Source organism: Crinia signifera, chromosome 2 (assembly GCF_055691185.1).
Source record: "Crinia signifera chromosome 2, ASM5569118v1, whole genome shotgun sequence".
NCBI classification, from domain to species: domain Eukaryota; kingdom Metazoa; phylum Chordata; class Amphibia; order Anura; family Myobatrachidae; genus Crinia; species Crinia signifera.
In genome coordinates this window covers 404930161-404949949 of record NC_139218.1, presented here as the reverse complement: position 1 = coordinate 404949949, position 19789 = coordinate 404930161, and the positions used below count along the sequence as shown (strand labels likewise).

Below are 19789 nucleotides of genomic sequence, written 5' to 3'. Positions count from 1 at the left end.
TCTGTCACACTGACCTGTAGCTGATGCATCTACTACATGTAATGACATCACATAATGTCCCCACGTCTGTCACACTGACCTGTAGCTGATGCATCTACATCTACTACATGTAATGACATCACATAATGTCCCCACGTCTGTCACACTGACCTGTAGCTGATGCATCTACTACATGTAATGACATCACATAATGTCCCCGCGTCTGTCACACTGACCTGTAGCTGATGCATCTACTACATGTAATGACATCACATTATGTCCCCACGTCTGTCACACTGACCTGTAGCTGATGCATCTACTACATGTAATGACATCACATAATGTCCCCACGTCTGTCACACTGATCTGTAGCTGATGCATCTACTACATGTAATGACATCACATAATGTCCCCACGTCTGTCACAATGACCTGTAGCTGATGCATCTACTACATGTAATGACATCACATAATGTCCCCACGTCTGTCACACTGACCTGTAGCTGATGCATCTACTACATGTAATGTCATCACATAATGTCCCCACGTCTGTCACACTGACCTGTAGCTGATGCATCTACTACATGTAATGACATCACATAATGTCCCCACGTCTGTCACACTGACCTGTAGCTGATGCATCTACAACATGTAATGACATCACATAATTTCCCCACGTCTCTCACACTGACCTGTAGCTGATGCATCTACTACATGTAATGACATCACATAATGTCCCCATGTCTGTCACACTGACCTGTAGCTGATGCATCTACTACATGTAATGACATGACACAAGGTCCCCACATCTGTCATACTGACCTGTAGCTGATGCATCTACTACATGTAATGACATCACATAATGTCCTCACGTCTGTCACACTGACCTGTAGCTGATGCATCTACTACATGTAATGACATCACATAATGTCCCCGCGTCTGTCACACTGACCTGTAGCTGATGCATCTACTACATGTAATGACATCACATAATGTCCTCGCGTCTGTCACACTGACCTGTAGCTGATGCATCTACTACATGTAATGACATCACATAATGTCCCCGCGTCTGTCACACTGACCTGTAGCTGATGCATCTACTACATGTAATGACATCACATAATGTCCCCACGTCTGTCACACTGACCTGTAGCTGATGCATCTACTACATGTAATGTCATCACATAATGTCCCCACGTCTGTCACACTGACCTGTAGCTGATGCATCTACAACATGTAATGACATCACATAATGTCCCCACGTCTCTCACACTGACCTGTAGCTGATGCATCTACTACATGTAATGACATCACATAATGTCCCCATGTCTGTCACACTGACCTGTAGCTGATGCATCTACTACATGTAATGACATGACACAAGGTCCCCACATCTGTCATACTGACCTGTAGCTGATGCATCTACTACATGTAATGACATCACATAATGTCCTCACGTCTGTCACACTGACCTGTAGCTGATGCATCTACTACATGTAATGACATCACATAATGTCCCCGCGTCTGTCACACTGACCTGTAGCTGATGCATCTACTACATGTAATGACATCACATAATGTCCCCACGTCTGTCACACGGACCTGTAGCTGATACATCTACTACATGTAATGACATCACATAATGTCCCCACGTCTGTCACACTGACCTGTAGCTGATGCATCAACTACATCTACTACATGTAATGACATCACATAATGTCCCCACGTCTGTCACACTGACCTGTAGCTGATGCATCTACTACATGTAATGACATCACATAATGTCCCCACATCTGTCATACTGACCTGTAGCTGATGCATCTACTACATGTAATGACATCACATAATGTCCCCACGTCTGTCACACTGACCTGTAGCTGATGCATCTACTACATGTAATGACATCACATAATGTCCCCACGTCTGTCACACTGACCTGTAGCTGATGCATCTACAACACCTACTACATGTAATGACATCACATAATGTCCCCACGTCTGTCACACTGACCTGTAGCTGATGCATCTACTACATGTAATGTCATCACATAATGTCCCCACGTCTGTGACACTGACCTGTAGCTGATGCATCTACTACATCTACTACATGTAATGACATCACATAATGTCCCCACGTCTGTCACACTGACCTGTAGCTGATGCATCTACAACATCTACTACATGTAATGACATCACATAATGTTCCCACGTCTGTCACACTGACCTGTAGCTGATGCATCTACTACATGTAATGACATCACATAATGTCCCCACGTCTGTCACACTGACCTGTAGCTGATGCATCTACTACATGTAATGTCATCACATAATGTCCCCACGTCTGTCACACTGACCTGTAGCTGATGCATCTACTACATGTAATGACATCACATAATGTCCCCACGTCTGTCACACTGACCTGTAGCTGATGCATCTACTACATGTAATGACATCACATAATGTCCCCACGTCTGTCACACTGACCTGTAGCTGATGCATCTACATCTACTACATGTAATGACATCACATAATGTCCCCACGTCTGTCACACTGACCTGTAGCTGATGCATCTACTACATGTAATGACATCACATAATGTCCCCGCGTCTGTCACACTGACCTGTAGCTGATGCATCTACTACATGTAATGACATCACATTATGTCCCCACGTCTGTCACACTGACCTGTAGCTGATGCATCTACTACATGTAATGACATCACATAATGTCCCCACGTCTGTCACACTGATCTGTAGCTGATGCATCTACTACATGTAATGACATCACATAATGTCCCCACGTCTGTCACAATGACCTGTAGCTGATGCATCTACTACATGTAATGACATCACATAATGTCCCCACGTCTGTCACACTGACCTGTAGCTGATGCATCTACTACATGTAATGTCATCACATAATGTCCCCACGTCTGTCACACTGACCTGTAGCTGATGCATCTACTACATGTAATGACATCACATAATGTCCCCACGTCTGTCACACTGACCTGTAGCTGATGCATCTACAACATGTAATGACATCACATAATGTCCCCACGTCTCTCACACTGACCTGTAGCTGATGCATCTACTACATGTAATGACATCACATAATGTCCCCATGTCTGTCACACTGACCTGTAGCTGATGCATCTACTACATGTAATGACATGACACAAGGTCCCCACATCTGTCATACTGACCTGTAGCTGATGCATCTACTACATGTAATGACATCACATAATGTCCTCACGTCTGTCACACTGACCTGTAGCTGATGCATCTACTACATGTAATGACATCACATAATGTCCCCGCGTCTGTCACACTGACCTGTAGCTGATGCATCTACTACATGTAATGACATCACATAATGTCCTCACGTCTGTCACACTGACCTGTAGCTGATGCATCTACTACATGTAATGACATCACATAATGTCCCCGCGTCTGTCACACTGACCTGTAGCTGATGCATCTACTACATGTAATGACATCACATAATGTCCTCACGTCTGTCACACTGACCTGTAGCTGATGCATCTACTACATGTAATGACATCACATAATGTCCCCGCGTCTGTCACACTGACCTGTAGCTGATGCATCTACTACATGTAATGTCATCACATAATGTCCCCACGTCTGTCACACTGACCTGTAGCTGATGCATCTACTACATGTAATGACATCACATAATGTCCCCACGTCTGTCACACTGACCTGTAGCTGATGCATCTACAACATGTAATGACATCACATAATGTCCCCACGTCTCTCACACTGACCTGTAGCTGATGCATCTACTACATGTAATGACATCACATAATGTCCCCATGTCTGTCACACTGACCTGTAGCTGATGCATCTACTACATGTAATGACATGACACAAGGTCCCCACATCTGTCATACTGACCTGTAGCTGATGCATCTACTACATGTAATGACATCACATAATGTCCTCACGTCTGTCACACTGACCTGTAGCTGATGCATCTACTACATGTAATGACATCACATAATGTCCCCGCGTCTGTCACACTGACCTGTAGCTGATGCATCTACTACATGTAATGACATCACATAATGTCCCCGCGTCTGTCACACTGACCTGTAGCTGATGCATCTACTACATGTAATGACATCACATAATGTCCCCACGTCTGTCACACGGACCTGTAGCTGATACATCTACTACATGTAATGACATCACATAATGTCCCCACGTCTGTCACACTGACCTGTAGCTGATGCATCAACTACATCTACTACATGTAATGACATCACATAATGTCCCCACGTCTGTCACACTGACCTGTAGCTGATGCATCTACTACATGTAATGACATCACATAATGTCCCCACGTCTGTCACACTGACCTGTAGCTGATGCATCTACTACATGAAATGACATCACATAATGTCCCCACGTCTGTCACACTGACCTGTAGCTGATGCATCTACTACATGTAATGACATGACACAATGTCCCCACATCTGTCATACTGACCTGTAGCTGATGCATCTACATCTACTTCATGTAATGACATCACATAATGTCCCCACGTCTGTCACACTGACCTGTAGCTGATGCATCTACTACATGTAATGACATCACATAATGTCCCCACGTCTGTCACACTGACCTGTATCTGATGCATCTACTACATGTAATGACATCACATAATGTCCCCGCGTCTGTCACACTGACCTGTAGCTGATGCATCTACTACATGTAATGACATCACATAATGTCCCCACGTCTGTCACACTGACCTGTAGCTGATGCATCTACTACATGTAATGACATCACATAATGTCCCCACGTCTGTCACACGGACCTGTAGCTGATGCATCTACTACATGTAATGACATCACATAATGTCCCCACGTCTGTCACACTGACCTGTAGCTGATGCATCTACATCTACTACATGTAATGACATCACATAATGTCCCCACGTCTGTCACACTGACCTGTAGCTGATGCATCTACTACATGCAATGACATCACATAATGTCCCCACGTCTGTCACACTGACCTGTAGCTGATGCATCTACTACATGTAATGACATCACATAATGTCTCCACGTCTGTCACACTGACCTGTAGCTGATGCATCTACTACATGTAATGACATCACATAATGTCCCCACGTCTGTCACACTGACCTGTAGCTGATACATCTACTACATGTAATGTCATCACATAATGTCCCCACGTCTGTCACACTGACCTGTAGCTGGTGCATCTACTACATGTAATGACATCACATAATGTCCCCACGCCTGTCACACTGACCTGTAGCTGATGTATCTACTACATGTAATGACATCACATAATGTCCCCACGTCTGTCACACTGACCTGTAGCTGATGCATCTACATCTACTACATGTAATGACATCACATAATGTCCCCATGTCTATCACACTGACCTGTATCTGATACATCTACTACATGTAATGACATCACATAATGTCCCCACGTCTGTCACACTGACCTGTAGCTGATACATCTAGTACATGTAATGACATCACATAATGTCCCCACGTCTGTCACACTGACCTGTAGCTGATGCATCTACTACATGTAATGACATCACATAATGTCCCCACGTCTGTCACACTGACCTGTAGCTGATGCATCTACTACATGTAATGACATCACATAACGTCCCCACGTCTGTCACTCTGACCTGTAGCTGATGCATCTACATCTACTACATGTAATGACATCACATAATGTCCCCACGTCTGTCACACTGATCTGTAGCTGATACATCTACTACATGTAATGACATCACATAATGTCCCCACGTCTGTCACACTGACCTGTAGCTGATGTATCTACTACATGTAATGACATCACATAATGTCCCCACGTCTGTCACACTGATCTGTAGCTGATGCATCTACTACATGTAATGACATCACATAATGTCCCCACGTCTGTCACACTGACCTGTAGCTGATGCATCTACTACATGTAATGACATCACATAATGTCCCCACGTCTGTCACACTGACCTGTAGCTGATACATCTACTACATGTAATGACATCACATAATGTCCCCACGTCTGTCACACTGACCTGTAGCTGATGTATCTACTACATGTAATTACATCACATAATGTCCCCACATCTGTCACACTGACCTGTAGCTGATGCATCTACTACATGTAATGACATCACATAATGTCCCCGCGTCTGTCACACTGACCTGTAGCTGATGCATCTACTACATGTAATGACATCACATAATGTTCCCACGTCTGTCACACTGACCTGTAGCTGATGCATCTACTACATGTAATGACATCACATAATGTCCCCACGTCTGTCACACTGACCTGTAGCTGATGCATCTACTACATGTAATGACATCACATAATGTCCCCACGTCTGTCACACTGACCTGTAGCTGATGCACCTACTACATGTAATGACATCACATAATGTCCCCACGTCTGTCACACGGACCTGTAGCTGATGCATCTACTACATGTAATGACATCACATAATGTCCCCACGTCTGTCACACTGACCTGTAGCTGATGCATCTACATCTACTACATGTAATGACATCACATAATGTCCCCACGTCTGTCACACTGACCTGTAGCTGATGCATCTACTACATGCAATGACATCACATAATGTCCCCACGTCTGTCACACTGACCTGTAGCTGATGCATCTACTACATGTAATGACATCACATAATGTCTCCACGTCTGTCACACTGACCTGTAGCTGATGCATCTACTACATGTAATGACATCACATAATGTCCCCACGTCTGTCACACTGACCTGTAGCTGATACATCTACTACATGTAATGTCATCACATAATGTCCCCACGTCTGTCACACTGACCTGTAGCTGGTGCATCTACTACATGTAATGACATCACATAATGTCCCCACGTCTGTCACACTGACCTGTAGCTGATGTATCTACTACATGTAATGACATCACATAATGTCCCCACGTCTGTCACACTGACCTGTAGCTGATGCATCTACATCTACTACATGTAATGACATCACATAATGTCCCCACGTCTATCACACTGACCTGTATCTGATACATCTACTACATGTAATGACATCACATAATGTCCCCACGTCTGTCACACTGACCTGTAGCTGATACATCTAGTACATGTAATGACATCACATAATGTCCCCACGTCTGTCACACTGACCTGTAGCTGATGCATCTACTACATGTAATGACATCACATAATGTCCCCACGTCTGTCACACTGACCTGTAGCTGATGCATCTACTACATGTAATGACATCACATAACGTCCCCACGTCTGTCACTCTGACCTGTAGCTGATGCATCTACATCTACTACATGTAATGACATCACATAATGTCCCCACGTCTGTCACACTGACCTGTAGCTGATGCATCTACTACATGTAATGACATCACATAACGTCCCCACGTCTGTCACTCTAACCTGTAGCTGATGCATCTACATCTACTACATGTAATGACATCACATAATGTCCCCACGTCTGTCACACTGATCTGTAGCTGATACATCTACTACATGTAATGACATCACATAATGTCCCCACGTCTGTCACACTGACCTGTAGCTGATGTATCTACTACATGTAATTACATCACATAATGTCCCCACGTCTGCCACACTGACCTGTAGCTGATGCATCTACTACATGTAATGACATCACATAATGTCCCCACGTCTGTCACACTGACCTGTAGCTGATGCATTTACTACATGTAATGACATCACATAATGTCCCCACGTCTGTCACACTGATCTGTAGCTGATGCATCTACTACATGTAATGACATCACATAATGTCCCCACGTCTGTCACACTGACCTGTAGCTGATGCATCTACTACATGTAATGACATCACATAATGTCCCCACGTCTGTCACACTGACCTGTAGCTGATACATCTACTACATGTAATGACATCACATAATGTCCCCACGTCTGTCACACTGACCTGTAGCTGATGTATCTACTACATGTAATTACATCACATAATGTCCCCACATCTGTCACACTGACCTGTAGCTGATGCATCTACTACATGTAATGACATCACATAATGTCCCCACGTCTGTCACACTGACCTGTAGCTGATGCATCTACTACATGTAATGACATCACATAATGTCCCCACGTCTGTCACACTGACCTGTAGCTGATGCACCTACTACATGTAATGACATCACATAATGTCCCCACGTCTGTCACACTGACCTGTAGCTGATGCACCTACTACATGTAATGTCATCACATAATGTCCCCACGTCTGTCACACTGACCTGTAGCTGATGCATCTACTACATGTAATGACATCACATAATGTCCCCACGTCTGTCACACTGACCTGTAGCTGATGCATCTACTACATGTAATGACATCACATAATGTCCCCACGTCTGTCACACTGACCTGTAGCTGATGCATCTACTACATGTAATGACATCACATAATGTCCCCACGTCTGTCACACTGACCTGTAGCTGATGCATCTACTACATGTAATGACATCACATAATGTCCCTGCGTCTGTCACACTGACCTGTAGCTGATGCATCTACTACATGTAATGACATCACATAATGTCCCCACGTCTGTCACACTGACCTGTAGCTGATGCACCTACTACATGTAATGACATCACATAATGTCCCCACGTCTGTCACACTGACCTGTAGCTGATGCATCTACTACATGTAATGTCATCACATAATGTCCCCACGTCTGTCACACTGACCTGTAGCTGATGCATCTACTACATGTAATGACATCACATAATGTCCCCACGTCTGTCACACTGACCTGTAGCTGATGCATCTACTACATGTAATGACATCACATAATGTCCCTGCGTCTGTCACACTGACCTGTAGCTGATGCATCTACTACATGTAATGACATCACATAATGTCCCCACGTCTGTCACACTGACCTGTAGCTGATGCATCTACTACATGTAATGACATCACATAATGTCCCCACGTCTGTCACACTGACCTGTAGCTGATGCATCTACTACATGTAATGACATCACATAATGTCCCTGCGTCTGTCACACTGACCTGTAGCTGATGCATCTACAACATCTACTACATGTAATGATATCACATAATGTCCCCACGTCTGTAACACTGACCTGTAGCTGATGCATCTACTACATGTAATGACATCACATAATGTCCCCGCGTCTGTCACACTGACCTGTAGCTGATGCATCTACTACATGTAATGACATCACATAATGTCCCCAGGTCTGTCACACTGACCTGTAGCTGATGCATCTATTACATGTAATGACATCACATAATGTCCCCACGTCTGTCACACTGACCTGTAGCTGATGCATCTACTACATGTAATGACATCACATAATGTCCCCGCGTCTGTCACACTGACCTGTAGCTGATGCATCTACATCTACTACATGTAATGACATCACATAATGTCCCCACGTCTGTCACACTGACCTGTAGCTGATGCATCTACTACATGTAATGACATCACATAATGTCCCCACGTCTGTCACACTGACCTGTAGCTGATACATCTACTACATGTAATGACATCACTTAATGTCCCCACGTCTGTCACACTGACCTGTAGCTGATACATCTACTACATGTAATGACATCACATAACGTCCCCACGTCTGTCACACTGACCTGTAGCTGATGCATCTACTACATGTAATGACATCACATAATGTCCCCACGTCTGTCACACTGACCTGTAGCTGATGCATCTACAACATCTACTACATGTAATGACATCACATAATGTCCCCACGTCTGTCACACTGACCTGTAGCTGATGCATCTACTACATGTAATGACATCACATAATGTCCCCACGTCTGTCACACTGACCTGTAGCTGATGCATCTACATCTACTACATGTAATGACATCACATAATGTCCCCGCGTCTGTCACACTGACCTGTAGCTGATGCATCTACTACATGTAATGACATCACATAATGTCCCCACGTCTGTCACACTGACCTGTAGCTGATGCATCTACTACATGTAATGACATCACATAATGTCCCCACGTCTGTCACACTGACCTGTAGCTGATGCATCTACATCTACTACATGTAATGACATCACATAATGTCCCCGCGTCTGTCACACTGACCTGTAGCTGATGAGACCACTGTAGATGAGCGGAAACAGTAACATACACATCAATATCTGTATGAAGCCATTATCTTCTGACAGCCACCCCCACCAGGTCTTCGTGAGGAACGTCTGTGGAAATCACACAACTGTCACATCAAAATAACCTGACTACATATTGTGTGACATAAGTATATAATAATAACAATAATAATGATAATAACAATAATAATAATAACAACAATAACAATAATAATAATAATAATAATAATAATAATAATAATAATAATAATAATAATAATAATAATAATAATAGGTCATTCCATGAAAATGTCCTTTTCGTGTAACGTTTGTTACCAGTTTTCATGACAAGCTTTGCATCAAAATGAAAGCATATTATGTTCCAGACAAAAAACATTTACTTTGCACAAAATAAGCAACACACATGCTCAACAATATATATTTCACATGATCTGTTTAGTCACAAATGTAACATTTGTTGCCATGAAATGACTAATGTATTTCTTTACATCTGCTAGTAAGCTAACGTGAGTAACGAGTGCGTATGCAAGCCTGTATATAATATAACAGCGGATGGCAGCACGGATGGTGTAATGGTTAGCATTACTGCCTCACAGCGCTGAGGTCATGGGTTCGATCCCCACCATGGCTCTAACTGTGCGGAGTTTGTATATTCTCCCCGTGCTTGCGTGGGTTTACTCCGGGTACTCCGGTTTCCTCCCACAATCCAAAAATATACAGATAGGTTAATTGGCTTCCAAAAAAAAAAAAATTAACCCTGGAATGTCTGTGTGTGCATATGTGTGGTAGGGAATATAGATTGTAAGCTCCACTGGGGCAGGGACTGATGTGAATGTTCAAATATTCTCTGTAAAGCGCTGCAGAATATGTATGCGCTATATAAGAAACTGTTAATAAATAAATAAATTATACTCACGATTATTCCTTTTTTTCTGAATACTTCAAGGCAGCCTTAACAATGGGTTAACTTAGTGGTTCCCAAACTGTGCACCGTGGCTCCCTGGTGTGCCTTGGGACACTCGCAGGGGTGCCACGGTTTGGTGGTTCAGGACCAATTCAAATAATTTAACCCCTTCCTGACGCAGCCAGTTTTTGCCTTCCTGACAGAGCCATTTTTTTCAAATCTGACATGTATCACTTAAGTGGGTATAACTTTTTTTTAGCTTTTACTTATCCCAGTGATTTTGAGATTGTTTTCCCGTGACACATTGTACTTTAAATTAGTGGTGAAATTTGGTCGATACAGTTTTTTTTGGGGGGGGGGAAATTCCAAAGTGTCGTGAAAAAATGGAACATTTTGCTATTTGCAAAATGTTCCATTTTCTGCTTGTGAGACAAATAATCATATCACTCAAAATAGTTAATAACTAACAAAGACCATATCTATTCTTTATTTTTAAATCATTATTTAAACCGCCTTTATTTTTTTTGGACGCTAGGGGGCAGCAGAGTCTAAATTTTAGACTCAATGCATTTCAACGGAGCTTTTGGCTATTAACTTTTTAACGGCCAATAGCAGCGATCGCCCAAGACGGGAGGCATCGCTGCCCCCCCTGGGCAATGAGGGAGGATGTCTGCTGTCAGGGACAGCAGACATTGTCCCTCTGCCACCTCGTCTCGAGACGGGGTGTCAATTTGAAGTCATGACGTACATTTACGCCATGTGTCGGGAAGTACTTCCCGACCATGACGTAAATGTACGTCAAATGTCGGGAAGGGGTTAAGGACATTTATTTATGAGCAAAACCAGTGCTGGTGGCTGTAAATCATGAAATATGTGTACACACAGAAGAACATTGTGCCCTTTACCACACAACACATATTAAGTATCACATATAAACAAAATCTACTTAATTACATATTTTTTCTAAAAAGGATTTTGGCCTTGGAGTGCCATGGAGAAATTCTGATACTCTAGGGTGCCATGATTCAAAAAGGATTGGGGGCCAGATATATCAAGCTTCAAAAAGTGATAAAAAGGAGAGTGATAAACAACCAGCCAATCAGCTCCTGCCTATTATTTTTTCAAACCCAGCCTGTGACATGGCAGGTAGGAACTGATTGGCTGGCTGTTGATCACTCTCCATTTTATCACTTTTGAAGCTTGAGACATCTGGCCCTGGGAACCCCTGGATTAACCCCTTATCTCCTAGCTTATAGACAGTTGTTTTTTTTCCTAGCATCCTCCCCTTCCTCCCCCTTCTTGTGGTAGATATGGCCTCTACTCCTTATACCCTCAGTCTTTGTACTGTATGTCTCCGTCTGGATCACCAAGTTTGCCTAGCAGCAACCAGGAAGCCGCAGTGGCAGATTGTAACACTCCTGAGGACTAATCAGACCACTTTGCCCTTGAGAGCTCCCCGGGCAGCTCGCTTTTGATTTGGCACTTGATGTGCCATTTTTACATGCAATAATTCACTTGCAATTTATTGCAAGAAATATCTACCACGTAGCTGCTGCGGCAGCAGGTAGGGGCGGGCAGCAGGGTCCGAGTTTAGGAAGCTGGGAGCTTGTGGCATCATTTGCTCGGCGGCAGAGCAGGAAGCCGCTACTGAATTAGAAAAAAAAAATTGAAAAGACTTCTCTTAGCCAATCAGTGGCCTCCCTTCTGATTGGCTGTGAGAATTCTCTAAGCCAATCAGCGTCTAGCCAGTCTTTTCAAAATAGTTTTCAAATGCGTTAGCCGCTTCCCGCCCGCCACCTGGCAAATTATACTATAAACTCTCAGCTACCGCCGCTTGGACCCCACCACTGAACATAGGTGTGTGCCAGCGGTGTAGTCACTACACAGCATGGTAAGGCAAGACATTCTGCTAACGGTGAGTAAGAATCACTAGGGTTGAGTCAGAGTCATCCTTAGCACTGATGTGTATGCTGAGGAGGAGTCAGAGTTATCCTTAGTACTGATGTGTATGCCGGGGATGAGTCAGAGTCATCCTTAGCACTGATGTGTATGCTGAGGAGGAGTCAGAGTTATCCTTAGTACTGATGTGTATGCCGGGGATGAGTCAGAGTGATCCTTAGTACTGATGTGCATGCTGGGGATGAGTCAGAGTGATCCTTAGTACTGATGTGTATGCTGGGGATGAGTCAGAGTCATCCTTAGTACTGATGTGCATGCTGGTGATGACTAACAGTAATCCTTAGTACTGATGTGTATGCTGGGGATGAGTCAGAGTCATCCTTAGTACTGATGTGTATGCTGGGGATGAGTCAGAGTCATCCTTAGTACTGATGTACATGCTGGTGATGACTAACAGTAATCCTTAGTACTGATGTGTATGCTGGGGATGAGTCAGAGTCATCCTTAGTACTGATGTGTATGCTGGGGATGAGTCAGAGTCATCCTTAGTACTGATGTGTATGCTGGGGATGAGTCAGAGTCATCCTTAGTACTGATATACATGCTGGGATGAGTCAGAGTCATCCTTAGTACTGATGTGTATTCTGGGGATGAGTCAGAGTCATCCTTAGTACTGATGTGTATGCCGGGGATGACTAACAGTTATCCTTAGTACTGATGTGTATGCTGGGGATGAGTCACAGTTATCCTTAGTACTGATGTGTATGCCGGGGATGAGTCACAGTTATCCTTAGTACTGATGTGTATGCTGGGGATGAGTCAGAGTCATCCTTAGTACTGATGTGCATGCTGGTGATGACTAACAGTAATCCTTAGTACTGATGTGCATGCTGGGGATGAGTCACAGTCATCCTTAGTACTGATGTGTATGCTGGGGATGAGTCAGAGTCATCCTTAGTACTGATGTGTATGCTGAGGATGAGTCAGAGTGATCCTTAGTACTGATGTGTATGCTGGGGATGAGTCAGAGTCATCCTTAGTACTGATGTGCATGCTGGTGATGACTAACAGTAATCCTTAGTACTGATGTGTATGCTGGGGATGAGTCAGAGTCATCCTTAGTACTGATGTGTATGCTGGGGATGAGTCAGAGTCATCCTTAGTACTGATGTACATGCTGGTGATGACTAACAGTAATCCTTAGTACTGATGTGTATGCTGGGGATGAGTCAGAGTCATCCTTAGTACTGATGTGTATGCTGGGGATGAGTCAGAGTCATCCTTAGTACTGATGTGTATGCTGGGGATGAGTCAGAGTCATCCTTAGTACTGATATACATGCTGGGATGAGTCAGAGTCATCCTTAGTACTGATGTGTATTCTGGGGATGAGTCAGAGTCATCCTTAGTACTGATGTGTATGCCGGGGATGACTAACAGTTATCCTTAGTACTGATGTGTATGCTGGGGATGAGTCACAGTTATCCTTAGTACTGATGTGTATGCCGGGGATGAGTCACAGTTATCCTTAGTACTGATGTGTATGCTGGGGATGAGTCAGAGTCATCCTTAGTACTGATGTGCATGCTGGTGATGACTAACAGTAATCCTTAGTACTGATGTGCATGCTGGGGATGAGTCACAGTCATCCTTAGTACTGATGTGTATGCTGGGGATGAGTCAGAGTCATCCTTAGTACTGATGTGTATGCTGAGGATGAGTCAGAGTGATCCTTAGTACTGGTGTGTATGCTGGGGATGAGTCAGAGTCATCCTTAGTACTGATGTGTATGCTGGGGATGAGTCAGAGTCATCCTTAGTACTGATGTGTATGCTGGGGATGAGTCAGTGTTATCCTTAGTACTGATGTGTATGCTGGGGATGAGTCACAGTCATCCTTAGTACTGATGTGCATGCTGGGGATGAGTCACAGTCATCCTTAGTACTGATGTGTATGCTGGGGATGAGTCAGAGTCATCCTTAGTACTGATGTCTATGCTGGGGATGAGCCAGAGTCATCCTTAGTACTGATGTGTATGCTGGGGATGAGTCAGAGTCATCCTTAGTACTGATGTGTATGCTGGGGATGTCACAGTCATCCTTAGTACTGATGTGTATGCCAGGGATGAGTCACAGTCATCCTTAGTACTGATGTGTATGCTGGGGATGAGTCACAGTTATCCTTAGTACTGATGTGTATGCTGGGGATGAGTCACAGTCATCCTTAGTACTGATGTGCATGCTGGGGATGAGTCAGAGTCATCCTTAGTACTGATGTGCATGCTGGTGATGACTAACAGTTATCCTTAGTACTGATGTGTATGCCGGGGATGAGTCAGAGTCATCCTTAGTACTGATGTGCATGCTGGTGATGACTAACAGTAATCCTTAGTACTGATGTGCATGCTGGGGATGAGTCAGAGTCATCCTTAGTACTGATGTGTATGCTGGGGATGAATCAGAGTCATCCTTAGTACTGATGTGTATGCCGGGGATGAGTCAGAGTGATCCTTAGTACTGGTGTGTATGCTGGGGATGAGTCAGAGTCATCCTTAGTACTGATGTGCATGCTGGGGATGAGTCAGAGTCATCCTTAGTACTGATGTGTATGCTGGGGATGAGTCACAGTCATCCTTAGTACTGATGTGTATGCTGGGGATGAGTCACAGTTATCCTTAGTACTGATGTGTATGCTGGGGATGAGTCAGAGTCATCCTTAGTACTGATGTGTATGCTGGGGATGAGTCACAGTCATCCTTAGTACTGATGTGTATGCCGGGGATGAGTCATAGTCATCCTTAGTGCTGATGTGTATGCTGGGGATGAGTCAGAGTCATCCTTAGTACTGATGTGTATGCTGGGGATGAGTCAGAGTCATCCTTACTACTGATGTGTATGCTGGGGATGAGTCACAGTTATCCTTAGTACTGATGTGCATGCCGGGGATGAGTCAGAGTCATCCTTAGTACTGATGTGTATGCTGGGGATGAGTCAGAGTCATCCTTAGTACTGATGTGTATGCTGGGGATAAGTCAGAGTCATCCTTCGTACTGATGTACATGCTGTGATGAGTCAGAGTCATCCTTAGTACTGATGTGTATGCTGGGGATGAGTCAGAGTCATCCTTACTACTGATGTACATGCTGAGGATGAGTCAGAGTCATCCTTAGTACTGATGTGTATGCTGGGATGAGTCAGAGTCATCCTTACTACTGATGTGCATACTGGGGATGAGTCACCGTTATCCCTAGTACTGATGTGTATGCTGGGGATGTTCAGAGTCATCCTTAGTACTGATGTGTATGCCGGGGATGACTAACAGTTATCCTTAGTACTGATGTGTATGCCGGGGATGAGTCACAGTTATCCTTAGTATTGATGTGTATGCCTGGGGATGAGTCAGAGTTATCCTTAGTACTGATGTGTATGCTGGGGATGAGTCACAGTTATCCTTAGTACTTATGCATATTAAGGTCCAGACATCTTAACAATAACATATAGAAATAAGTATACAAACCTGAACTCCTGCATGAGACATAAAGTCCTGGGCTTGGGCCTCCTGAGCAACTTCTAGGATGGTGGTTTTTCCCCATTTGTGAGAAACGTGAAGCAGGAGATTTTCAGCTCGTTTCTCATCATTAGTGTAACATTCATTAAAAACTCCTAACCAGAGATAGAGACAATGGATCAGGACAGGGCGTAAGGAAAGAATATTATATATATATATATATATATATATATATATATATATATATATATATATATCTCCAGAGAATACTACAGATGGTCAGACTCAACCTCCCTCTAGGTCACCAACAGTTTACACACATACTACAAGACATGCCCTGATCGCACACATAATAATAACAGGAGGCATGCTTTATTCGGCCTACCACCTGATCTGATCGTTACAGCGCCCAATTAGCATTCGTACGGCACCGTAGGGAAAACACATCGTATGGCATTTTTTTGCATGCGATTTTCCTATGTAATTTATTCACTGCTCTCTGTCCTTGTGCGGTGCGATGAGATCGCAATGTATAGGGTGCGATGCGATTTAATTTACTATACACTTGTATGACATACAATGGGATTTAGCAGCCCCCCCACTATCCACACCACTCCGAAGCGTGGCGAACGCGTCCTCCCGATCTTTTCATACCCCCACTATCCCCGTCGCTGTGGTGTTGATGTTATATAGTGTAGTGATAGCAGCGAGTCACCGAGCCCAAAGTGTGGCGAGCGGATGCAGAATACATGTAACGTAGTCCACGGCCCCTCGCGGGGCTCACCACGCTTCCGGCTTGGGAGGTCCCGGAGATCGCATACCGCTGCGCTCGCCACGCTTCGGGATAGTGGGGGGGTGCCTAAATCCCATTGTATGTCATACAAGTGTATACTAAATTAAATGGCATCGCACCCTATAAAATCCCATGTGATCGCATGCGATTCTATGTGTGGTACGATCGCATGCGATGCGATGCAATCTCATCGCACCGCCCAAGGCCAGAGAGCAGTGAATAAATTACATATGAAAAAAAAAAAAATCACATGTGATGCAATGCGGTTTTCTAACGCAAAATCACCCACTAAGCTATTTGCTTGGTGGGCGCCGTGCAAATATATATATATATATATATATATATATATATATATATATATATATATATATATATATATATATATATATATATATATATATATATATATATATATATATATATATATACATACATACATACATACATACATACATACATACACACACACAAACAGGTTTTCAAATGCGCAATTGTCCACTGATTCTCAATCAGTCTATAAGGTCTCAGATGCTTCTGTAGTGTAGTGCAGCCTTTCCTCCGAGGGGTTAACTGTCTCCAGTCACCAAGGGATTTTTCATAGAAAAGAGATGGAGGAGGTGCACACAGTGAGTATAATATAACAACACTTTACTACAAATAAAAAGCTCACTACACTTAAGTTTTAAAACATGAACAAGATCATCGTCACCAATGTGTCCACAACGGTAACCGGCATCCGGGGGGGGAAATGCCCTGCACCCTGTGCCTATGTCTGGCAACTGATCCGGTGCTCGCAATCCTGGTAGAGAAAATGTAGTAGCAAGTAGTAGCATGCACTCGGACTCAAATTCAGCAATAAGTACTGGTAAAGAAGGACACAACCAAAGGTTCTACAGCATAACCTCTGGTGGTGTCCTTCTTTACCAGTACTTATTGCTGAATTTGAGTCCGAGTGCATGCTACTGTATATATATATATATATATATATATATTCCAAACAGCTGAACAATAGGGCCGGGTGCCCTCCCAGGGGGAGAGAGAGACACAATCTCACTCCGATATACAGATGCAGCACGGGTGGCACTCCAGAAATAACGACAATCAGACCAGTGTCAAATTACCAACGTTTCAAATGTTATATTAACATTTTCCATCAGGGTGTAACACACAAAAACATAAGACGGTATTTATACATTACCGATTCAGTGGAGGATGACCCCGTCTGCAGAAACTTCCGGTGTGCGGCAGGGGATGGAGCGCACGTGCGTCTGACGCGGCATACGTGGTGCGTCAGCGCGTCCAGGTCAGAGGCTGCTTTCGGGCGGACACGTGATCCAGCTTGCTGAGATCAGCGCCACCTTCCGGCTTCCCCGTTGCCTGGCAACGTCCACACTTGTTGTCACTGCAGCAGCCGCGGCTTTCCTATTCCCGTCGCACCCGGATTATCTGTTGACGAAGGAAAAATAAACACATTTGTGAACATATTACATACTGCAGCCGTGTAGGCTGAAAGTGCTGAAAGGGAATTGTGACAGTTAAAAATTAGCAAATAACTGCTCGTACAGTATATCTCAATTAAGCACTGCTGGACCAATTTTGGTTATTCTAGTTTAACTGTGGGCATGGGCTGTGGGCATTTATATCTTACAGGATAATGGTCAAGGGAGTGAATAGCTAGTGACACGGGTACCACCAGTGTTTTAAATAAATAAATCCTGGCATTTTCGGGAACTTATCCATAAGGTCTAGCCTTAATGCGGGATTTACTGTAAAAGGTAAGTAACTAGATACAGCGCAATAGTGCTGTGCATTAGATTCCCAGGAATAAAGACAACCCAGCTGTGTCAGCTGTGCTACAGGTAACAAGATAAGCTGCAGTTCTCGTTCAGTCCCTTAGGGGCAAGGGTGTCCATCCGTTTTATCCATTGTACTTCCTTCTGTAGCAACAGACGTCCTCTGTCACCTCCTCTCCTTAGGGGGGGCACATGGTCCACAAGCTTGTAGCGCAGTTGCACCAGTGTGTGGCCGGCTAGCTTGAAGTGTCTGGCCACTAGAATAACCAAAATTGGTCCAGCAGTGCTTAATTGAGATATACTGTACGAGCAGTTATTTGCTAAATTTTAACTGTCACAATTCCCTTTCAGCACTTTCAGCCTACACGGCTGCAGTATGTAATATGTTCACAAATGTGTTTATTTTTCCTTCGTCAACAGATAATCCGGGTGCGACGGGAATAGGAAAGCCGCGGCTGCTGCAGTGACAACAAGTGTGGACGTTGCCAGGCAACGGGGAAGCCGGAAGGTGGCGCTGATCTCAGCAAGCTGGATCACGTGTCCGCCCGAAAGCAGCCTCTGACCTGGACGCGCTGACGCACCACGTATGCCGCGTCAGACGCACGTGCGCTCCATCCCCTGCCGCACACCGGAAGTTTCTGCAGACGGGGTCATCCTCCACTGAATCGGTAATGTATAAATACCGTCTTATGTTTTTGTGTGTTAC

At 44.1% G+C, this 19789-nt stretch overlaps 1 protein-coding gene across 1 annotated transcript in view; it reads right to left on the bottom strand.

Moving 5' to 3' along the window:
• Positions 1–19789, bottom strand: part of LOC146058640 (transient receptor potential cation channel subfamily M member 2-like) — a 561103-nt gene that overhangs the window by 408518 nt on the left and 132796 nt on the right. The window contains exons 10-11 of the mRNA XM_083170913.1: positions 16507–16652; positions 10166–10278 (exon numbers count right to left, since the gene is read on the bottom strand). Of these exons, the coding sequence (XP_083027039.1) occupies positions 10166–10278; positions 16507–16652 (259 nt within the window). The remainder of the gene's footprint in view (positions 1–10165; positions 10279–16506; positions 16653–19789) is intronic.